The following is a 23,801-nucleotide window of genomic DNA, read 5'->3' on the forward strand; positions in this document are numbered from 1 at the left end:
TCACTTTAAAGTTCCATTTCCTTTGTCCCTTTACTGAACTCTAGACTCCTTAAGGATAAGATCCATATCGTTATTTCCAACATGCATTGAAATCTCTACCTCTAGAGACATTTGAGAACTATCTAGTCACAGAATCAGGATCATAAGATAACTATATTGGACTCACTAACTCTGACTCTTATTTCTTTTTCTTGTCTTATTGCACTGGCTAGGACACCCAATACAATGTTAAATGATAGTGGTGATAATGGGTATTCTTATTTTGTCCCTGGCTATCATAGTAATGTTTCTCATGTTTCACATGAAAGTGTAATGTGTGCTACAGGTTTCTGGTACCTACTCTTTATTGAGTTAAGAAAGCTACCTCTATAATTCTCTGAGATCTAAGCTGCCATAAAACCTTAAGAAGTTGTTGGATCTAAGTGGAACGAACCAGGGACATAGGGCTGAGCACGGAGGACAGCCAGGTAGAGAAATGAAGACCCGAGGGAGAAAAGCCAGGAGAAACCAGATCAGGTTCATGGCCATGGAGAGGTTCTCCCTCAGATCTGAGCTTCCTGGATTACTCATGTTAAAGCTTATGTTCCAGCTTCTTGCAGAAGTAGAATAAGCAGAAAGGGGTGATGCTGGAAGTTTATCCCCCTGGCTCCTCGACAGTGCTGCACACTGATCCTGCCTAGGTGCCTTTATCTGCACATGCAGTGCAGACATCTTGAAGGCCTTCTAAAGCAGCTGTGCCAGTGGGAGCACCGACATAAGAAATACCATTCATGAGAGGGCACGGACCCAAGAGGCCCCTTTACAGCCCTGGAAGCTAAATCCAACTGTCTCCTCCATCCATCTCATCCCTGCTCCTGAGTCACTCACAGTTGGAGGAGATGGGAGCTGATATGTGCCAACACTATCACCCCCTTCCTATGACCTCTTGGCAGCCAAAGACATAGCAGCTATGGGATATGGAGGTTGACAGTCAAAACCTCAAAAGCTAATAGAAGAGAAAAGGCCGAAGGAAACGCACTACAAGTTGGATATCCTTCCTGAACCACGCAGGTATGCCTGCCTCTCGAGCAAGCTCAGGAGAGCTATACAGAATGGTTTTGGTGGGGGAGGAAATTCATCCTGCTCCCCAGAGAAAAGCCTCCTAGATCCTGCCCCTTATTGGGCTACAGTGTCACTATCCCTCAGGCCACTACTCCAACCCTGTAAACGAGAGGGCCCCACTCCCCTCCGTTCAGCAAAACCAGGAGGAGAAGCATCTCTGCTGACAAAGAAGCTGGGGAGTCCTTGTCTCAGGGGCCCAGGCAGGGGAGAGAGCAGAGGACACCAGTCCTGCCTGGACCACCCCCTTGGAGCCTTCCTTTCACTCCTGTGGTTACAGAGCTACATATCCTGGGTTTTGACTCTCAGGCAGAAGCAGTGAGGTGCTGCTAGACTAGTTTTCCAGGACAAGTGAAGTCCTGATTGCCAGTTTCAATGGTGTAAATTCTTCCATTGTGGCCAATTTCAGTTACAGATAGTTGAGCTGGGCACTGTGCTCTCTGCTCTGAAGTACAGGAGCAGGGTGTCCATGCACCACACCCAGGTCCTGGGCCCAGCCCAATACCCAGCTGGCCCGCCCTTGGCTACTTCTCCAAATCCACCATCCATCCCCAGCGAGGGTGTCTCCCTCACTCTTTGCAGCTGGCATGGTGACTCAGCTTCCCTAATTTAGGAAAAAGAGGTGCAGGGCAGAGTCAGCTGCCCAGGCTCCTCGTCACCTCCCTGAGCTTCCATCGCCCTGTCAGCTGCGGAACTGTCCCCACCACACCCACTCCGTCCCAGTCCCAGCCCCCGTCTCTGGTTTACCCTTACCCGGGCTTTATCGCCACAACAGAATCAACCCCCAGCATCTCCCTCCCGTCTGGCTGCCCTCACGGTACGGTCAGAGGCTTAGGCCGGCGGGAAGGAAGGTGAACCTTTCCTGTCCCTCCCAGCGCGGCTCTGGACAGTCTGTCGTTTCTTGCCATTATCTTCCCAATAAGCTCTGCCAGCTGCCCCACTCCCTCTCCTCTCTTCAGAAAGATAAGTCCATTCACGTTCTGATAGGAGACGGAGCTTTCTTTGTCAGTGCCTGCTTCCCATACAAAACTGGTCTGAAAGCAAAGACTAATAGGACAGCCGGACAAGAAGGGGGACCTTGGCCTCCCCGGAAACAGAGAAATATCCTGAAAGAACTCTCCAGGGTTGAACACTCAGATAGACCCTAAGGGTTTCAGGACACCCTCTCAGGTTTGGTTGTGCTTCTGGGAGGGCTCAAGAGAGAATCTGAACCTACAGGGACCTCCCTCCAGTCTTCTCCGTGCCTTCCCCAAGAAATGGATGTCCAAATACAGAGAGCACTACAGGCAGTTGCAGAGAACATCGCCTCTCAGAAGATAAGTGCTCCAGCCCCAAAGTCACCGCCTCCAGGAAGCTTTCCCTGATTGTCCTAGGTGGTAAGCCTTGCTTTCCCCAGGCTCTGGGGGTTTTGGTCCCCCCCCCCCCACCACATACTGTTGCAGCACACTTTGCACTCTATTAGAATTACCTGTCCCCTCACTAGACTGTAAGCTTTTTGAGGACAGAAACTGAAAGAGGTTGATCTTTCCATCTCAATGCCTACCTTGGAGCCTAACAGACAATGAATGTAGGAAGGGATGGCTAGTGTGTGAGCTCCTGCCAGCCTCTTCTAGGCCAGAAGCAGTGTTTGCTGGGGTGAGAGGGCTGTGCCTGTACTTCCCCCAGCAAGACCAAGACCAAGGCGGGGAGATGTGGAGGACGTGAGGAGGGGACACCCAGCACTGACGGTCCCTGAGGCTCTCACCTGCTACCCGGTGCGCCACCAGTCCCTCCAGGTTCAAGGGCTCCTCCTCCGGAGTCCGGGACGGACCTGAAGTCGCCTCCTTTGGTGGGAGCTGAGGCTGAGTAGTGAGGCCGGGGAGAGAGGCTGGGGGCTGCTGAGGCCCGGGGGGGCTGTGGCTGGTTGACAGAAAGGCAGGCAAGGAGGAGGAGCCGGGGCTCTTCGGACGGTAACTCTGGTTGGGCCCAGCTGGACACGGCTGGTAATCGTAAGGTGAGTAGGACCTGCCAGCAGGGACGGACTCCAGGGAGGCCCGGGGGGCCAGCTCAGGGGTTCCCAAGGAGTGCCCACTGGGGATGTAGCCAGATCTGGACTGGGTCAGTGGATGGGACTGGTAGGAGGAGCTGGAGAGAGGCTGGGCGGAGAGCGGGGAGGCCCCGGGCCAGGCTCCGGGGACACTCTGGGACTTGTGCAGGGGGGCGGCAGCCGCGGCCGGCTCCAGATCCAGCATCAGCATGTTGAGGGCTTCAATGGACTGCTCGATCTCCTGCTGGGAGGCGGCCCTGGGGAACTCGGGCAGGGCGGGCATGGGGGTCTCTGCCAGCGGCTGGGGGCTGGGCCTGCTGGGCCCAAGACTCTCCAAGCGGGCTCTGTCCTGCTGGCGAGGAGGTGGGCGAGGCTGCTGCTGCTGCTGCCAGGAGTTGAGACCCCTCTGCACAGCCTCCCGACTGCTTCCCCCCCGGGCTGGAGCTGGCGGCAGCTGGGGCTCGGTTTCCGGAAAGGACTGGGAACGGAACATACCGCCAGGGTCATGGCCGTAGTGGGAGGTGGTCACCGGCTGTGACCAGGCCGGGTGAGGGCCCTCCTGCTGGTAGCCTGCTAAACCCTCCTGTGTGGAGTAGGAGGGCCGCATGGGATGCGGGTGGCCAGCACGGGCAGGCGCCGCCCGGTTGGCGGACTCATAGGGGTAACCCCCGCCATTGACCATAGGTTCCCCCGGGTAGGCTTTGTCCAGGCCATTGGTCAGTGGGGACAGGGCCTCTGGGTAGCCCCCCTCACTGGTGTTGGTGATCCCATCCAGGGAAGACAGTGTGCCCATGCTGCCCACGCTGTGCCCGTCCTGATTGGGCAGTTCATCGTCCAGAATGTCCGTCTCCCGCTCAGACGCCAAGGCCCCGCCGTTGACGTGAACCTGGGCTGGGACAACGTGGCGGCCAGAGGAGGGCACCACGGGGCCCCCCGCCAGGCGGGACCGGAGGTGCTGGGTGTGGTACATGCCGCCCGGCTTCTCTCGCTCTAAGCCGAAGCCACTGAGCAGGCGGTCTAGCTCACGCTTCTCCTCGGGACTCAGGGCAGCCGGGGCACTGGACGGGCCGGGGGCAGGCTCATCGGTCTTGTCTGTCTTGGTGGAGGCTGTGGAGTTGCCCGAGTCGCTGCTCACGGACAGGGTGTGTTCCACGTGGTTGGGGGTGGCCGACAAGGCAGGACGTGTGGCATTGACGGTCCCGGTGCTGCCGTGCAAGGAGTCCTTCTTCTTCACCTTGGCGTACAGGCTCCCGTCCAGGGGCCCCTGAGTGTGTCCCACCACCTCTGCAGAGAGAGGGCAACAGACCGCAGACGTCAGTGGGAGGCAGGGCATCTATTCTCCCGAGGAAAGGAGCCGGGGCTTCCATTCCCCGAATCTGGAACCCTTCTCTCCGCGCCCCGAGATAGAGCTAAGGTGACGGGAAGGACCAGAGGACACCTACCTGAGGCTCTCGGGCAGAACCCACCCCAGCCCCCAGCTTCCTGGCCAGGCAGTGGGACCTACGATTGGGCAGGGGGTCCTGAGTGTCAGGATACCCAGTTCAAAACCTGCTTCTGGCATCTTGCTAGCTTCCCAAGGACCTGGAAGTTCTAGGTCAAGATGGGGTTTAGCAAAGCCAGCAGGCCCCGTGTTCAAGAGGACATAATTTTGTTCTGAATGCTGGGGCCCATGAAAGTTCTGGAAAGGAGTGATGTGGGAGAGGGAGCATCTTAGGGACCGAGAGAACAAGCAGAGGTTTTCATCAGGGAGAGGTGTCCCCTGTGTCTTTTTGTCTGCAGAAAGCCCTGGGAGCCCCGTGAGCAATACTTTTGCTGAAAGGAAAAAGTGAGAGCTGGGTGGCTTATGGCCAGAGGGCTGACTCAGGAACCAAGCACTTCCCCCACCCAGAGGGACCCAGTGATTTCACACCCTGTGCAATCAGCAGCCCAGCTCCCAGCCCAGGACACACACACACACACACACACACACACACACACACACACCCATGCATACGCATGCACAAGCACCCACCAGCCCCTTCCCTCATTCCAAGGCAGGCCCCCAGTTGGCAAAAAAGAAAGTTTCTCCCAAATATTACACAAACCCCAGCCCAGACACCAACAGTCACACACACACACACATACACACACACACACACACACACACACTCAAAGAAGTCCAGAGACCCACTTTCCAATCAGTAATCATCCAGAATTCACCCCATCGAACACCCTGGTGCCCTTTGGGGGTACACCAGATAGGTGCCCCCAGGCAGCTGAGGATACCAAGATGTAAATGCAAATGATAGTAGCCAACCCGCAGCCAACATCGATTAGGCACCAAAGACTTGGCTACATACTCTACAAAACATTGTTTCTAATCCTGCGTGTCAGCAAGTGTCAGCCTGTTTTCAAGATAGAGAAACGGAGGCTCTGAGCAGCGAAACCATTTATTTGATGAAACATAGTACCGGGGAAAGCTGGGGTTTGAAATCAGAACTAATTTAAGACAATTAAAATACAAAACTAAATTTAAATGAAAACTAATTTAAAAATCAGAACTACTAAATCAGAACTTCAAAGAGCACACAATTTTTTATCATACTACACTGGCTCTTAGATCTCACACATACCTAGACACACAATAAAATGAATACATAAAAGCAGCAATACTCCACAATAAAAACTTAAACTTAAAGCCACAAACATTTCAGAAAACACAAGCTCCTACCATGCCCAAGCATCAGCCCTCAGGCCAGAAGTGGCAGCCTCTAAAAATAAACACTCATACAGAAACCCACGGCCAAGAACAAGTGATCAGACAACCACAAAACAGGAACATCCTGATCGGCACACACACATACAAACCACAGGCCAACCAAATGATGTCATCAGGCGGGCACAGAGATGCCCAGCAGGGCACATCGTCCACATACCCTCCCCGGGGCCCGGTGCTCTGCCCGTTCACTTAACTCTTCAGAACCAACTCTCTGCTCCCAGTTTTCCTTGAACCAACCAGCTGCAGAACCCAAGTGACACTGGCCAGAATGTTGCCACAGCCCAGGGCTCACAGGGGTGGGGCTGGTCTGAATGGGAAAGGGGTTTGAGCCGAGATCAGTCGTCGGAACCTCCGACAGCCTGTGCCTTGTGCTGGGACCCCCAAAGGCAGCGAGGAGGCCGCTGCAGGTACGGCTGCCTCTCTCCACTCGACAGTCAGCCTACCTAAAGGGGTCAGCCCCGTCAGATGAGAGAGCCTGCCCCTCATGCATGTCTCTCCAAAGAACTGGGTGCCTTGCTACACAGAAAGGAAGGGACCCCAGCTGGCAGTTTCCAGAGGAGAAAAGTACTAAAGACAGGAGCCTCGCGTCACTCCGACCCGGGGGAGTGGTCTGGTGAGGATGGGCCCCTCACAGCGGTTAGTGGAAGTCTGAAGAGCTGTCTCTCCTTCTCACTGTGCCTGGCAAGCTGCCAGCCCTGTAGAAACAGGCCCATTCCTGGGCCCTGGGCCCACTCGGCAGCCCACACCATGAGGGGCCAGAGCATTCCTCCCCAGCCAGGGGTCTCCCCCATGTCCTGCACCCCTAACCCCCTAAGTCCCTGCTCACCTGGTCTCGGGGGTGGGGACAGCAACAAAGCAAAGGGTGGGGTGTCCCCTGCCTCCCCATTTACACTCACGCAGAAGGTGATGAGAAGCACTGGGTACAAGTCTGAGAGTGCTCTCTCCTTCCTGGAGAAAGCAGACCCAGACCAGCACATTGCTGGGGTCTGTAAAGGAAGAGCATTTGGCAGGAGAGCTAAGCAAGCATCCCCAAGGCCGGCAGAGAGCGTTCACACCGATTCCCATCACCTGCCAGCCTGCCCCTGCCGGCCGGGCCCCACTGTTCATTGATTTTGAAAATGTCGATATTTAACTGATTCTGTCATGTAGTGTGCCCCACAGGGGCTGCTGTTTGCAGCAACACCGTTCAGGAATGACAACTACCAGGCCACTAGGGCTTAGTAAGACAATCGAAGAGGTGTAAATTGTGCGATTAAATCCTGTTTGCGTAAGACGAATGGGAAGGTCTATTTCTGTCCTCAGAGAAGGGCCTAGCTGCTCCTGGCTGCCCAGGGCTAGCAGAATGCTCCAGGCTGTTCTGTAGCCTTTGCTGGTCGGCCTCCTTTGCATATCAAGGGGAGGAATTAAGGATAGGCCTGCCCCGGGTCAGTCCAGCCCCTGGGAGGGCTCCGCTGAGTAACCCCAGCATATTGGCAGGACCTGTGGGACACCCACCTCTGCTCCTCCCGGCAGAGATAAAGGTAAGTGTCCCCTGCCCTCCCTCCCTTCTCCCCATCCCCCACGGCCACATTAAGAGCTATTTACTGGGACCACAAGAAGGTGGAGCCCAAGGTCGCTTTCAATCTATTAAGGCAGGAAGAGGAAGAGAGGGGGCGGGGCAGAGCAAGGAGAAGGAGAGAGAGAGCATGGGGGTGGGGGAAGGAGAGAAGGGGCTGGAGGGGGAGGGGAGGGCTATAACGCTGAGGACCACCAGACCCATCTCTAAGCCCCAGCAGCCCCCGGGGGATGGCCGGTTCAGGGAGAAGCCATCTCAGATGAGAGGGAGTTGGACACCCAATAAAAAGGGAGTGAGGGTAAGAGGAAGAAACTGCCTGGTTGGGGCCACGGGTACTGGCATAGATGTCAATGGGCTAGAAGAATAAACGGCAAGGGAAACACAAGTTACAGACAGGCCAGGGTGGCGAGCCCCCAGACCCCAAGCCCCAGCTGGCCTGGACATCGGTCTCCCAAGCCGTCTCCCTGTCCACTTCTCTAGGAAGCTGAGAAGCCCACCATCCTTCCAAGGCCCCACTTGTGTCGTCTGAACACGGCTCCCGGTTCCCCGCAGCGGGTGCTCCGAGCCCAGGACTCCACCCTCGACCCTGAGCTTGACTGCACCACCAAGGAGCCCTTATTCCACGCGCCGTAATCCTGGCGGGCGGGCGGGCCGGGCCGCTGAGAAGTGCTGAGGCCAATCCCCAGCTGACCTGGAGGCCACCCGGCTCCCCACGCTCCCTCCAGTAAACGGCGGAGGTGCGCGTGGGGCTAGACACGCTGTGCGGGCCAGATGCAGGAAAGGGAAGCGCGTCGCCCCCAAAAGAGAACGAGAGAAATAAACAGGAGATGCTACGATGGTCTGGATGGAGGGCAGTTGTTCTCTCAGCTTGATGTCCATAAGCATCTCGTCTAGGGACTGTTAAAAAGTGCACGTTCTGGGGCCTCACCTCCAGAGATTTTCACTCACGGGTCTGGGTGGGGCTGAGAATCAGCACGTGAACCAGCTCGGCGCGGCGCTGGTGCACACACAGGTGGGTAACATCTTCAGAAACCTTGACCCAGTGTTTTGAACTCTGAGGTTAAGGACCTCTGCTTCCTTTACTAACGTCAACTGGGATATTTCATTTATTGAGACGTCAGGCCAGAGGGCCCAGCCATGAAGAACAGAAGGTGCCGGCCTGATGGACCTCAAGAAGGAAGTCTCCTCCGGCTATGACTCAATGAGGAGAGACCACAGCCCGCCCAACAGCAGGCCGGGTTTGAACTGTGACTCACTTATGAAGGTTTTTTAGGCTGGGACCCTTCATGATAAAAAGTCCTTTGAGTCCACATCCAGCAGAGTAACAATTCATTAAAATACATTACCAGGAACAGTGATGACCGAGCCCCGTGGAGGAAAATCAATGCAGTTTGATAGGAAGAGGCACCGTGCCCACCCCGGACACGGGCAGTGTGGAGGCCGTCAGGGCCCCGGCAGGGAGGGAGGGAGGGAGGAAATCTAGCTCCTTAAACGGGAGAATGCGGCATCCAAGGCCAGGTGTGTCTGGGAGGTGGGTGAACTTTGACAAGGACTGAGGCTTGTCCAAGAGGCAGCCAGGAGAGCAAGTTCTGGACATGTTAACCCTCAAGCCACCAACTCTCCCCCAGCCATGGAGGGTGCCGGGCTGGGCGGGCCTAGGACTGGGGCTGTTGAGAGGCAACATGGGAGCCAGAGGGTAGGGCTGAGAGCCAAGGAGGCCACAAGAACGTGCTTCTGGGGGTGGCGGAGGGGAGATGCCCCCCCATCCCACTCTTAAGCCAGATACACCCATCATTCAGAACAGGGGTCCCCAAACTTTTTACACAGGGGGCCAGTTCACTGTCCCTCAGACCATTGGAGGGCTGGACTATAAAAAAAACTATGAACCCTATGCACACTGCACATATCTTATTTTAAAGTAAAAAAACAAAACAGGAACAAATACAATATTTAAAATAAAAAACAAGTAAATTTAAATCAAGAAACTGACCAGTATTTCAATGGGAACTATGGGCCTGCTTTTGGCTAATGAGATGGTCAATGTGCTCCTTTCATTGACCACCAATGAAAGAGGTGCCCCTTCCGGAAGTGTAGCGGGGGCCGGATAAATGGCCTCAGGGGGCCGCATGTGGCCCGCGGGCCGTAGTTTGGGGACCCCTGATTCAGAAGGATGCTCTGCATCTAAACGGCCGGCTCAGCTTGCGTCGACCGCTTAACCATGCCGTGCCTGCCACACGGAGACTCGCACGCATCCTTGTAGGTTTGCTGAGTGATCGGATTCAGAAGCTAAGCACCTTGCGGAACACCCTCCTCTCTCCATTTCAATGACTCTCATCACCCACAGAGTAAAGGCATACGCCCCCCTGCTAGACACGCCAGACCTTGTTTCATCCAACCCTTGCCTGCCTTTTGAAGCCTAACCTTCGCTGTGCTCCACACCCCAAACACCCCGCCCCACTCTACTCTTCCTACGTACATGCTCTATCCCACCCTATGTCACACGCTGTTCTCTCTCCTGGAGGCCTTTCCACCGGCCCCTGCAACTCCCAGCCTCCCTGGCAAACTTCTTCCATCTTGGCCTAACCCCTTTCCTACAGCCCTCCAGACTCAGCAAACCTCCCCCACGTTCCCACTGCCCTTTGTGGATGTCTGCTGGAACACTGATCACATCCTGCACAGTCACTATGGAGATCCACGTTCATCTCCCCCACGAAGCTGAGCGCTCTTTGAGGAGAGCCCTTTCTTTCTCTCTCTCCCCAGTGCCTGCTTCCCAGAGGGTACCATTCACAAAGTTTCTCCTGGAATGCACTGCTGAACCAGCATGGCTGTACAGGACGACCTTACAGAGTGCAGTTCCTGGCACACCTTAGGTGTTCCATAAATGCTTCTTGCATTATATTAAACAGACCCCCAAAATTTATATAGTTCTGTCAACAACTGAGACACTCTTCTTCCATTGCCACCCAGAGAAGTCAAAAATCAGGGGTTCAAGGTGGGCCACAAGCTTCTCCCAAAAGGAAGAGAAAAGGGAGGCACTGAAGACAAAAATATCATGAGAGAGGGATATTCTACAGAAGTTGGTGGGAGAGGGGTATTCTACAGGTTGGGCACACAGCCGACCCCATGGCTTCCCCCACAGAATTCCCCAGCCAGACGTCATTCCAGTAGACATTAAGTCTCTTATGCTAAGAACCCCGTAGGACAGCTAATAAAATCCTAGACTAATTTCCTTTTTAAAAAATGTACAAAACATAGTTCTTGCACATAATTTCAGGGGATTGATGGACACCCTAAAGTCCATCTATGAACCTTAAATTAAGATGTACACACTTAACAGATAGGGTGCCGCTTCTGGGGACCCCTCTCTCTGTCACCCAGGACTTCTGTGAAGAATGTTGGGCTCCATGGAAGAGAAGCAGGAAAGCGTACACAGAAAGGCAAACCTTCCATCTGGAGGAGCTCAAGAAGGGGCGGAGCCCAGAGCAACCCCCTGGGTCCTGCCCAGGGGAAGTGCACGTGCAGAGGGGGTAAGGATGGAGAAGACGTGGGGAACCCCAGACCCATGGCTCAGGTTTGACCTGGGGTCCGCCCGAGACACCCTGGCAACGGCAGCAGCGACCTCCTGTGACCCAGTCCTGGCCTCCACCCGTGCCGACCTCCCTACCCCATAGCCAGCTGAGAACGAGGGCAGCCCTTTGTTCATCACAGCCTGCAGAGGGTCCTGGAACGTTTCCTACATAGGGATGGGCTTCCTCAGGGGTTGTGACAACCAGCAGAAGGAGGGCTGGAGAAAAAGTCCCCGACGGGGAAGCTCACGGAGGAGCCACAGCCCCTGCCAAGCAAGGGAGGCAGAGGACAGGCGCAGCCCAGAGAACCTGCCTCGTTCACATCGAGAGGTCCCAGCCGATGCCACACTGGCAAGCATGGGTCTCAGGCCCTGTGGCAGGGGACAGATGGGTCTGGGTTTGGTAAACAGACACCTTTCTTGCTGTTTAACAGCCTCAGAGGAAACCCCACTGTGTTTTCAGAGACTGGACAGAGGAGAACAAGATTCTCCATCGGCAGCTCTGTCCCCTGTACAAGTGAGCTCACCAGCGTCCCCCTCAAACCTGCCTCTGTGGGCCCACGGAAGGAGGGTGGCAAGTGCCCCACCCCTGGCCACCTCCACCATTCTGCTGAGAAAGAAAGTCAGAGGCATGAGTCCCAGTGTCCAAACAGAGCTCAGTCTGGAGTGCAGCCTGCGGGCCTGGACCATGCAGAAAGTCAGCATTGAAACCGAGGTGGAAACGAGGGCCCCTCCCACCGGCACCTCCGGGCCCTCGGGGCAGCAGAACTAAGGTCTGAGTGCGACCGGGAAGCCGGCTGGCCCAGAGAACTCTGAAAAGCCATGGTATTTTTAGAGCTGGAAGGAGGGTCTTAAGAGGTCAGTTCACCCACTGCCCACCCCTCAGGTTACAGGAAGACAGTGAAGTTCATCCCACAAAGGTGCGAAAGGACTTGTCTTCACGTCCACAAGTTCAGTGCTTCTCTCGCCCTAATGGCCTTCGAGGTGAAGGTGGCTGGAGGACCGGGGGGGGGGGGGGGGGGGGGGCAGGGGACTCTCCAATTATGGCTGCAGACCAAGATCCTCACGATATAACACACGAAGTTTCAGACAAGTGACGGAGATGGATGTGTCCCCAGGCCCTCCTCAGGAAGGACGCACAGTACTTCACCCAGATACCATCTGACTTGCATTTCTCCAGAGAAAAGGGAGTAGGAGCAGAAAATCTGACTGTGACCTTTATTTCAGACCCAAGGGACCAGGGCCTGGAGGGTAAGTGACCTGCCCAGGTCACACGACAGCCCACGACCTTGCAGGGCCAGCCTCCTGGCCGTCAGCTCCCGCGCCGGGCACTAGAACGAGCGCCTGACACTCCCACTCCCCGCCTCGGCCTATCCGGGCACCAGATATCACAGACACACTCGGGACGCACAGTAAAAATAGCTCTGAGACCACAACAACCGAAGTCCTTCTCTGCCAGGCCAGGGCGCCCGCCTGGATACTCAGAAATCCCTGGCCAGGGGACGGCCCAGCCACCAGAAGCTGTGTCAAAGTGGGAGCCCCCAGGAGGCCAGCTGGGGGGTGGTCAGCACGGGGTGGGGGGGGGGTGCCCCACTGCTCAGACCACAGAGCGGGCGGGCGGGGGCTGTCCTGTGTAAACATCCCTCCGAGAGTGTGTCAGGGGTATCCGTGCTTCCACCAGGTCCCTCTGCCCACCCCACTGTCATCCGCCACGAGCCACTGCCCTAAAAGAACAAGGCCAACTCCGACACACTGCCCCCGCCAACTCAGCCGCCCCTCAGAAACAAACTGGCAGCTCTTACAGGTCCAGGGCAGCGAATCCTGGAGTCGGGGTGGCCAGGCCCACTACATCCACCTCCGAAGCCGGCGCGGAGGGTCACACCCTTGCACAGCCTCACGCCTTTCCCCGGTCCAGTCCCCGGCAAACACAGGACCGAGGGCACAGAAGCCCCTGCCACCCACTCCTCAGTCCACAGAGCCACACAAGGACACACACAGGCAACACAGCAGCCCAACAGACACTTACCCTCTGAACGGAGAGGGAGAACAGGGAGGGGAAAGGACCGCTCTGATTTGATCTCTGCTCCTTGTGCCTCAAGTTTCAAATAATTCCTACATGGCTGCAGCGCCCAGCTCTGCCTGTGTCCTGCTCGGGCTCCCTGGGACTGTCAGGGGTGGGAGGAGCCTGCCCTGTACACACACCACTCCCTCCCTGGAGCTCGCTTTCTCTCTCTCACTCTCTCCCCCTCTCGGCTCTGCCTCGCTCCGGCTTGTAGGAAGCCAGTGGGATAAAACTCTGTCTGTAATTTCAGCCAGCTGGGTCCCCAGGGCTTCACTTATCATCCTGTAGCTATGCGGCTCTTGAATGACATCACAGTGGCTTCCCAAGCCCTCCACATGGAGTGCGAAGCCGCTGCTCAGACCCAGCCCGTTGCAGCCCCAGCTCAACCCAGTTCCAGCCCCAACTCAACCCTAGCCAGTGAGAGCCAGCCCCAGCCTAGCGCAGCCCGGGACCCAGAAAACCCGGAGGACAGAGGCAGGGGCTCGAGGAGAGAGAGGGGAGGGCGACGGTTTCTAGGAGGGTATTGAGATTTATTTCCCCAAATTTTTCCACATTTTTTCCACTCTCAGCAAATGAAAGGCAGAACAGATGACAACAATTTTCCAGCTGCTGAACAATAAGGTGGAAATCTTTTTTTTTCCTCTCTCTCCCCCTCCTTCCCCTCCACGGGGCAGAGTGGAGGAGCCAGGATACTTCCTTGGCTTCTGAAAGGGAAACAGAAAATCCACAAAGGCTCTGGACTTCCCAGAGGTGAACATGGGGACCAAACAGAGGGGCAGGAGTGTCACCTGGACAGGCCTCGGGCGGGGGGGGGGGGAGGAGTGTCACCTGGACAGGCCTCGGGCGGGGGGGGGGCAGGAGCCCCAAAATGAGGTTCTCGGTGCAAAGCTTTGGATTCTGGTCCAGCAACCTGGACGACTTTTGAGGCCTGACTATAGTGGGCGCCTGGCCCAGGATATTGATCTGCCAGGCCACTTGAGATGTCTCCAATTGATTGGCTATTGGTATTCAGTTTGCTGCCATCTGAAAGTCATGAATGGCAGAGAGAATAACTTTTCAGAGTGCCAGTGACATCCACCTTCACCCCCAAACAGCCAGGTCTGAGGCAATCCACTCAGCCAAAGAAAAACAACAACAACACACACACACACACTCACACACACACACACACACACACACAATCTGGCCCAGGTCCCTCCATCATTCCGAAGTGTCCTAAAAAGTGCCAGAAGTCCCTAACTGACAGCAGGACACCTAATGCCAACTTTTATCTGCATGTTTTCTGGCAACTTATTTGGCACTTAACCGAGCTCCAGAGTCGGTGAGATGCCCGGGGTCGGCAGGCGGGTCAGCCCTCATCGGTCTGCGACCTCGGAGCCCTTGTGCGGCCGCCCGGCCCCAGAGCCCAGCTGGTCCCAGGCAGGGCTAGCCCTGCAGGCTCAGGAAGGAGAGGCTGCCACATGGAGGTCACCTGCTTCTCCCTCTTCTGAGCAGATACCTCATCTTGGTCCCTTCCCACGTGTCCAGCGCCACTCTCTGGATGTTTCTTTGGGGGAGTAAAAGAGGAAAATCAGGGGAAGAGCCAAGATGGTCCCCAGGGCCGTGCAGGCTGGTCTCGTGCTATCTCAACCACACGTCCACGACGAGAGGGGGAGCCCTACAGCCCAGAGTCAGACTCCACGGAAGCCATAAGAACGGGCAACACGCAGAAGGGTTCCATGCCGTCAGCTCCAAACTGGGCACAGGAGGACGTCCAACTTTCCCAGGCAGAGCTGTCGTAAGGACACAATTTGAAAAAACTATTCTAATCATCCAGCCACCCAATCACTCTAAGCAGAACCACGAGGAGGAGAAAGGACTGGGTGTCCCAAGTGTCAAGGTGTCACTTGGGAGAGAAAGGAGCTCAGGAGGTACCCTGATGGAAACACTCACAGATCTCCGCAGGGTCACCTCTCTGCCTCCCAGCCCAGAGGAGGGAAGGAGGGGGACCGGACAGGGCAGGCACTGGGCAGCCCTCGCATGGCCCCAGCCCTCCAGGGTCTCCACACCTTCCTGGAAGGTAGTAGACAGGGCAGGCACTGGGCAGGGTATCCACACTCCTTCCTGGAAGGTAGTAGACAGGGCAGGCACTGGGCAGCCCTCGCATGGCCCCAGCCCTCCAGGGTCTCCACACCTTCCTGGAAGGTAGTAGACAGGGCAGGCACTGGGCAGGGTCTCCACACTCCTTCCTGGAAGGTAGTAGACAGGGCCAGGCAGGAGCCAGAGTGTCACAGGATTTCTCTGGAAGGGAACTGTCAACTCCCGGCCAGATGTCCAGGTTGGACAAGGACCGGGAGTGCATCCACTCACCTCCCTCCTGCCCCTCCCTTCTCTTAGCGCCTCCGGGCATGGACCCCATCTGTAACAGTCCTCATTCGGGGAGGACGGAAGGAGAATGTGGAGAGGGCCCAAGGTGGCACGGGAGCCGAGAAGGAGAGAGTCCACCAGAATGGGGCACACACGCTAACAACGTGTCTGCACTTGAATGCACCTTCTCTCATTCGCTCCCCAAACCGAGGCTTGGAGGTCACCGCTTGTTCGAGATCACGTGCCAGTCTGACTCTGACACAAGTTCTTTCTGCTTCCCTGGGGAAGGACCAGGAAGGCGATGGATGGGCAGAGGGTGAGAGTCTGGAGGATCCAGCAGGAAGAAGAGTGGGGAGCGATGGTAAAATCATAACGCTGGTTTAGAAAAACTGGCCCCGGTCCCACCACGCAAGTGAGTGCTGGCAGCACCAGCGGTCCCCTGGGAATTGCCTGCATCCTAGTGATGCTTCCAGGGCTCAGAGTATTTCTGGAAACTCACGGGGAACTGCTTCAGAACCTGTTCACAAGTCACACCGTGAACCCACCTCTGAGCTTAGGGTTGATCCCATTCTTTTTTTTCTTTTTTTTCTTTTTTTGTATTTTTCTGAAGTGAGAAGCAGGGAGGCAGAGAGACAAACTCCCACATACGCCCGACCGGGATCCACTCAGCATGCCCACCAAGGGGCGATGCTCTGCCTATCTGGGGCGTTGCTCTGTGCAACGTGAGTCATTCTAGCACCTGAGGCAGAGGCCATGGAGCCATCCTCAGCACCCGGGCCAACTTTGCTCCAATGGAGCCTCGGCTGCAGGAGGGGAAGAGAGAGACAGAGAGGAAGGAGAGAGGAAAGGGCAGAGAAGCAGATGGGCGCTTCTCCTGTGTGCCCTGGCCAGGAATCGAACCTGGGACTTCCACACGCTAGGCCGACGCTCTACCGCTGAGCCAACCGGCCAGGGCCTGATCCCCATTCTTAACTCCATTAAGCACCACACGTAAGTACTGCTTACCAAACTAGCCGTGTTGTTTTTTTGTTTGTTTGTTTGTTTGTTTTTTGTATTTTTCTGAAGCTGGAAACGGGGAGAGACAGTCAGACAGACTCCCGCATGCGCCCGACCGGGATCCACCCGGCACGCCCACCAGGGGGCGACGCTCTGCCCACCAGGGGGTGATGCTCTGCCCCTCCGGGGCGTCGCTCTGTTGCGACCAGAGCCACTCTAGCACCTGGGGCAGAGGCCAAGGAGCCATCCCCAGCGCCCGGGCCATCTTTGCTCCAATGGAGCCTCGCTGCAGGAGGGGAAGAGAGAGACAGAGAGGAAGGAGGGGGGGTGGAGAAGCAGATGGGCGCCTCTCCTGTGTGCCCTGGCCAGGAATCGAACCCAGGACTTCTGCACACCAGGCCGACGCTCTACCACTGAGCCAACCGGCCAGGGCCGCCATGTCGTTTTTTAATTACAGCTCCCATCACTGCAGCGGGATGGAGGTCTCTGTGGTTCTATGCATGAGTGGGTACGTGTGTCAATGTGGGTAGCAGATCTGGGTGGTTTCTGCATCCTTTCCCAAATGGGTCCATCTGTGTGCATGAGTCCAAGAAGGATCATGCAGGCCCCGCCGGGGGTGGGGTGTCTCCTGGGCAATCGCATGCAAGCTCCCATGTGTGAGCAGTGTGGGCCAGAGTAGGAAGTCCCTGCTGCGGAGGGACAAGCTGGAAGTGACTCTCCTGACCCACAGAAACCGCACCCCATGGGGTACAGGCCTGAACAGGAGCCAGGAGCCAGGGCACCACTCCGGGTTTCTTTCCATCCTTGTGTCCCATGAAGAGCGCCTGCCTGGTCCTCGAAGGTTCTCGAGCAGTGTACAGACATGGGGTGGGGGAGGGGCAGGGTGCAGAAAGGAAGAGGGAGAGATCTGAGCAGCTCTGAGCTTTCATATCCCAGTCTGATCTCACCGCCCCTGGAGAAGGAGAAGAGCAAACATCAAAGAACACTCTTCTACTAACAGGTTTTTTTTTTTAAGCAATCAAGGCAACAGACGGCGAGAGTGTCCAACAAGTCTCAGGGCATTGACTCGCCGTGATGAGGTAAAGATTGGGCCGGGAAGGAGAAAGGCAGTCGGAAGCTCCTGGCCCCCACCCACGGGCAGACAGCTCCGCAGCCACTCCCCAGAAATAAAAAAAGCCCCTGCCTGTGACCTGGACCAACTTCCCAGGGTCGGAGAGCAATCCAGCAGGTCTGCCGTCCAGGACAGGATGCCCTGTGGTCCTGCAGGGGAGTCTTGTGGTTACAAATATAGCTTGAGCGGAGAATGGGAGGGGAGGAGAAACGGGAGTCTGGGGCCAGACTCGAGTCCCCTTTGTACACAGAACCTGACAGGGCTTTGTCGCAGCCTCTAGAAGTGCCTTGTTCTCCCACGTCTAGGCACCATGGTCACTCCCCCATCTAGACAGATCTGTGATGTAGAAGGACCTCAAGAAAATCGCGTCCTGCCAGCAGTTCCCCTTTCTCATATCCCTCAAAGGGGAGACAGCGCTCCTGGATGTCAGACGGCCACCTCTCCGAGAACAGCTGACACCCCCTCTCTCCAACCCTGATCTCGTGTCCCTAACAGGCCCCTGCACAATACAGAGACCTAGAGAAAGTCATCTGGCAGCAACAGCAGGAGACTGGGCGTCAAGGGGCCAGAGCACTCAGACGTGATCTTCGATGAGCCTCAGTTTCCTGCCCTGTGCAGTGGGAGAGCACAGCCGGATGGCCCCTCCTGGCCAGTTCTAGATGCCCAAGGATCCAGTTCAGAGAAGGTGCACAACCAGGCGCTGTCTGGATCCCAGAGTCCCTGGACTCGGTGGGCCCACTCCCCTCCCCCCCGCCACACACACACTTGGTCCTGCCTGGGTGGCTCCAGGCTCCAAACTCCTCCGAAGCTATTTCTGCAGCAGCCACAGAGCCCCCGGGGGCTAGGACATAAACAGTGATTTACAGGAAGTCTGGAAACGCATGCCAGGCTACAGAGTACAGGGGTTCTGAGGGCCACACCGGGAAATAAAGAGGCTGATTTATTTTCATCAGTGAAATGCCGAAACCCAATCCCCAGAGCGAGCTGACCCAGCAGACGGCGGCGAGGAGCTCCACACCCAGAGCAGAATTAGCTAGATCACAGCCTCCTGGGTCTCACCACTGGGGCAGGTGACGAGAGGGACAGAAGGAGAGTCCAGGGCTGGACCAATGTGGCTCCAGGTCCCTTGGGCTGGCCTCTTCCCACCCCGCCACTGCCCTGCCAGGGTCCCTCCAGGATACAAGCCCAGCAATGAACAGAGTGAGGCCAGCAGACTTCCCATTTTAATCAGCTCCTTATTCTCAGGAGACTTAAACAGCAGGCTGCCAGGTCCACATACCCACTCTGTGGGGCAGGGGAGCAGGACCCCTGAGACGGCTGCTCTTCTGAAGCCATGGTCGGATGTGGTGGCATCAGAATCCCAGCACTACATCCACCTGGCTGTGTAAACACTGGCAGGTTGCTTACCCTCTCTGTGCCTGTTTCCTCATCTGAGAAATAAGAACGAGAGGATTCAGCACACAGGAGTCATGAGGATTAAAGGAAATAACGGACACCTAAGAAGATCTCACATCTGGAAGGAGGAGAAGGTAAACGCTCCTCCTGGCCCCTGATTAAATTGCTGCCTGGGGGGTATCAATTAACACCACCCTCGCGGAGGCCACTTTGGCACTACTGAAATCACGTGTGCGTACCTTCTTCCACCCCATGACTTTACTTCTAGAAATGTGTCCGACAGGTTGACTCGCATACATGAAGATAGTATGTGTACGAGGTTATTCATTGTAGCATTTTTGAAAACAGCCAAAGATGGAAACCAGCCTAAAGGGCCATGCTATTTAAATACAGTAAATCAAACTACAAGTGAAATAAAAACACAGTACATATGTGCAGTGGAATATTACGCAGCTGATAACAATGAGAAGGCTCTTTACGTGCTCTTATGGAAAGATCTCCACAATATGCCAGTAGATGTTAAAGCTCAGGGTACAAGCCAAATCCTTACAGTGACCACCAGATCCTAAGTGACCGGGTCCCCGTTACCTCTGACCTCATCTCCTACTATGACATCCATTGCAATCACACTGGCCCCTTTGCTGCCTCTCAAACATCTCAGAGGGGCTCCTAACTCAGGACCTTTGCAATGGCTGTTCCCTCTGCCTAGGATGCTCTTCCTTAGCTCTTTGCTCGGCTGACTGTCTCATCTCCTTCAATGCATTTGCTCATATGTTCCCTCTTCAGGGAGGCCTAGGCTGATCAGCTTTTTAAAAAATTTCAACTTACCACTTAACCCCCCACCCAGTCCCGATCACCCTCACACTCTGCTCTATTTTTTCCCAGAGTATTGTCACCTTCTAACGTGCACTGTCATTTACTTATTATGTCTTTTTAAATTTTGTTTATTGCCTGACTTCTCCCACTGGAATATAATCATGACAAAGACAAGGACCTTTATGTTGTTCGCTGTTATGGCTCCAGCATCTCTAGAACAATGACTGCGCGTGTCATAGGCACTCAGTCGATATTTGTTAAGTGAGTATTGCTAAGGACGGCCCACGCACCAGAGAACACGCATGAGATGAGCTGTTCTCTGCTGCTTCTTCACAGTGTAGATTCAAGGTTATGCCTATAATCACGTCATTCTCACTCCCCTGCATTCTGATAGGCTTTCTCAAATGGAAAAGAAAGAAGCAGGTTAACAGCTGCTCCAGGAGTCACCATGACCCACAGGCTGGTCACCACCAATGGCTGGAGCTAGGGAGGCAGGACCCATGAAGGTGAAGCCCCTGGAAAGACCCTGGGAGCTGGTCTGGCTCTGCCCCCAGCTACTGTGTGACCTCTGCAAAGCCCCCAAAACTAAGCAGAGGGAGTGGTTCCCACATAGGAATGAAGTCTGGCGCTTGGATGGTGCCGGGGAAGAAGTTCGCACACAGATCCCAGATCCATTGAAACCTCTTCCCATAAATGGCCCCAGAACTGTCCATCGGACAGGAAGCAGGGCCTGGGAGGGTGGGGCAAGCGGAAGGGGCTCTGCTGCCCGAAGGGAAGCGTACCAGCCAGCAGGCAGGAGTGGGCAAGACGGAGACAAGCTCCAGGGACAGTGCTGCTTCTTGAAGTCAGATGGGGTGACGGGCCTGAAAAGCCAGGACAATCGGTGAATGGGGTTAAACTCTGCCGAAGAGCAAACCAGCCTCCGTGAGCACCTAGGATCCAGCCCCAGGAAACGGCCTGGACGGGGAGAAGGCGGACCAGGGCACCGCCCCCTAAGGCAGGGAGAAACACTCAGGCCCTGACGAGACCCCGCAAGGAAAAGTCCAGATTACCCAGCAAGACAACCCTCCCCACTGAGGGCTGGATGCTGTGGACCAACCCGCGTCCCCCAGAGCTGAGGCAGCGTCAACCTGCCCCACCCGGGGCGGGGAGGCCACTCAACCTGCCCCACCCGGGGCGGGGAGGCCGTGTGGCTGGGCAGAGCCTGCACAAGCAGAGTGAGGAGACGCAACAGGCCGAGCAGGCGTGACCCTGAGCAGCCATCACTTGGCCATGTCCTCTGAGCAGCAAATCCGGGCTCCGGGGACAGGTCGCGGCAGTGCTGTCTTTTCTTGTCATCTCCTGCCTCGTTCTCCCCTTTCGGGCCCCACGCATGTGGAGGGCAGTCCAGCAAGGCAGGCCCGCCAGGTCTGATTGCCTTCCTTTCCCTCTACTTTCTAGACTTGGAGCAATGTTGCTATAGCTCTCTTGGATTCAAAAAACAATCCTGTCTCCTGTGTCATCTGCCTCCTAGGCCCAGGACAAACGCAGCCCCTCTGTAAAGCCATCGCCTCTGATCACCCCCACCACCTCCGCAGAAACTTCTTCTCTCCCCGAGAAGCCGTGGCCCTTGGCCGCAGTCCTTCTCCACTTGACCGGGGCACGGAGGGGACAGTGCGCCCGCCCGCTCTCCCTGCGCCCCCCCCTGCCTGTCTGCAGGCAGACCCCGGGCACGGGCCCCACAGCACAGGGGCCAGCAGCGTCCACCACCTAGCAGGTGATCTGAGAGAAGGAGTGGAGGGAGGAGGGAGTGATGGGTGAAAGGCAGCTTTCATTAGATAAAACATATATATATTTGATGAATAGAGGCTTGAATTTCTTTTCTTGGACACAGTTAAGAGTCAGTATCTCGGGGTCTTGCGGGTCCAGCTAGCTTGCGCTTGTCTGGAGGTCTGGCAGGAGAGGAAGGAGGGAGGCGGTGGAGGGGGAAAGAGTGCACGGTCTCGTCTTCCCCGGACTCGGGCTTGATATCTGAGCCCAAGGCGAGGGCAGACGTTGCTCAGGCCACTGGCCAAGAGCTCTGCGTCCGCTCTGAGTGTGGCTCCGGCCTTCCAACCTCCACCTGATGGCAGAGATTACAGAGGACCAAAGGCACATTCACTCAAGAGGGTATTGGCTTACCAAATGTTCCACGGGCAGACAGCACTCCCCCAGCCCGCCAGCTGCCTGGCAGAGCAGGGCCAGGTGAGGGTGTGAGGGCAGCAGGGCAAGCCCCGCCCTGCCCGGCGAGGAAGAGTGCGGAGCAGGTGGCTGGCAGATGCTGGGTCACTGGGGTCATCTTCTTCACCCACAAGGTCAGGCCGACCTTGCATTTGAATTCTGAGCCCTCTGATTGTTCCAGGAGGTCAGGAGAGGACTCCCGTCTTGGGAAGGAGAAGGTACCCAGGCCCTCCTTAAGAAGGCATTTGATCCCTGCCTCCCAGGGGTCCCCAAACTTTTTACACAAGGGGCCAGTTCACTGTCCCTCAGACCGTTGGAGGGCCGCCACATACAGTGCTCCTCTCACTGACCACCAATGAAAGAGGTGCCCCTTCCAGAAGTGCGGTGGGGGGGCTGGATAAATGGCCTCAGGGGGCTGCATGTGGCCCGCGGGCCGTAGTTTGGGGACGCCTGGTAGACCATCCCAGCTGAGACTCGTCTCTCTTGTTTCTCAACATAGCTGCCCAGTAAGTCCAAGAAGACTAGACGCAACCTCCTTGCCACGGTTGATCCATCCTCTCACAGTCGGGAGGTTCTACCAGGTGGCTACCTCACACTCCTCCTGCTGCAGCCTAAGCCCTTTGTCCCTGTGGCGTTCTAGAACAGAAACAGAGCTTTCAGTAGCAGCTTTAAATTTCTCTGCCAACAAAAAGTAGTTTGGTGCTCAACTCCAGGCGATCAGCACCGGGGCTTAGAAGACCACCCTCTGTACAGAGACGAGGGGTAAATGTATCAACTCCGGGTCCCTGGACCCTGTGCGTGAACTACTTGGGCCTCACCTGCAGTCTTGTGCTCCCCGCTTCTACCGCTTCCTCTCAAATCTTACCCAGAGGTTCAGAAGGCAAGACCGTCACCCCTACGAATGTATGTCCAGAGCAGGCATTCACCGCGGTGCACAGGAGTGTTCCCAGGTGGACCCGGGGCTGTTCTCCCCACGGCCTAACTGCCTCACTCCCCACAGAGAGGAACCGTCCCACTGCTCCCCATCCTGGCTGCCCCTGGGGACAGGGCGGGACGCAGGGCCACGCGGGTAGCTACGGCAGCTGGAGACAGAACTCCTGGGCTTTTGTGCTGCTCTGCCATCCAGACAGCTGAAACCGGCCTCCCTCCCTGTGAAATGAGGAGGGTTTTCTACCAGTTCCAGGGCTGGACAGAGATCAGACCAAGCAGCCTAGACTCTAGAGCACATCGGGCTGTAGATGAATCATCTCTGAGTGTAAGATTGAAAGTGATAGAAAGCAGCGCAGATCCCTGACTCCGGCTCCCGGCTCCCATCGCTGGAATCCTGCCTCCGCTATTCACCCAGGATATTCTCCAGGATCAGGCCCCTAGCCCCTCGGTTATTGTCCCAGTTTCCTCACCTATAAAATGGAAAAACTAGTTGTAATCTGAAGTCATTATGGAAGCCTTTGGATCTCAGCTGTGATGCAGGGCACATTCCAAAAGGAGGGCTTGCAGAAAGAGGTGGCTGACAGCAAGAAAGGGAACAGACAACCCACAGACGGGGAGGAAATATGAAAACCATATATCTGATAGAGGACCTATTTCCAGGATGCACAAAGAGCTCTTATAACTCAATAACAGAAAGACAGAACCCCAATTTTTTTAAAAAAAAAAATGTGCAAAAGTTATGAACAGCCGTTTCTCTCAAGAAGATACATACCGGCCAGTTAACAAAGATGTTCAAGATCATTAATTCTCAAGAAAATGCAAATCAAAACCACAATGACATGCCACTTTATACCCACTAGGGTGGCTAGAACACCCAAGAAAATTACAAGTGTTGATGAGGATGTAGAGAAATGGCCATCCTCATACATTTGCAGGGAAGAACG

The 23,801-nt window shown here is 55.8% G+C and overlaps 1 protein-coding gene and 1 long non-coding RNA gene across 13 annotated transcripts in view; both read right to left on the reverse strand.

The window, feature by feature from the left end:
* TNS1 (tensin 1) overlaps positions 1–23,801 on the reverse strand; it is a 195,904-nt gene that overhangs the window by 45,008 nt on the left and 127,095 nt on the right. For all 12 annotated transcript variants that reach the window (XR_010746667.1, XM_066346644.1, XM_066346642.1 and 9 more), the window contains one exon: positions 2,843–4,408. Coding sequence is in view for 11 of the 12 variants with exons in the window: in XM_066346644.1 (XP_066202741.1) it covers positions 2,843–4,408 (1,566 nt within the window). In the remaining variant the exon portion in view is untranslated. The remainder of the gene's footprint in view (positions 1–2,842; positions 4,409–23,801) is intronic.
* LOC136379110 (uncharacterized) lies at positions 14,625–16,021 on the reverse strand. The gene is made up of 3 exons (XR_010746668.1): positions 15,287–16,021; positions 15,162–15,237; positions 14,625–15,112 (listed from the first exon to the last, which is right to left on the reverse strand). It is a non-coding gene; the product is annotated as an uncharacterized lncRNA (long non-coding RNA).

This window comes from Saccopteryx leptura, chromosome 7 (assembly GCF_036850995.1).
Source record: "Saccopteryx leptura isolate mSacLep1 chromosome 7, mSacLep1_pri_phased_curated, whole genome shotgun sequence".
Lineage (NCBI taxonomy): Eukaryota > Metazoa > Chordata > Mammalia > Chiroptera > Emballonuridae > Saccopteryx > Saccopteryx leptura.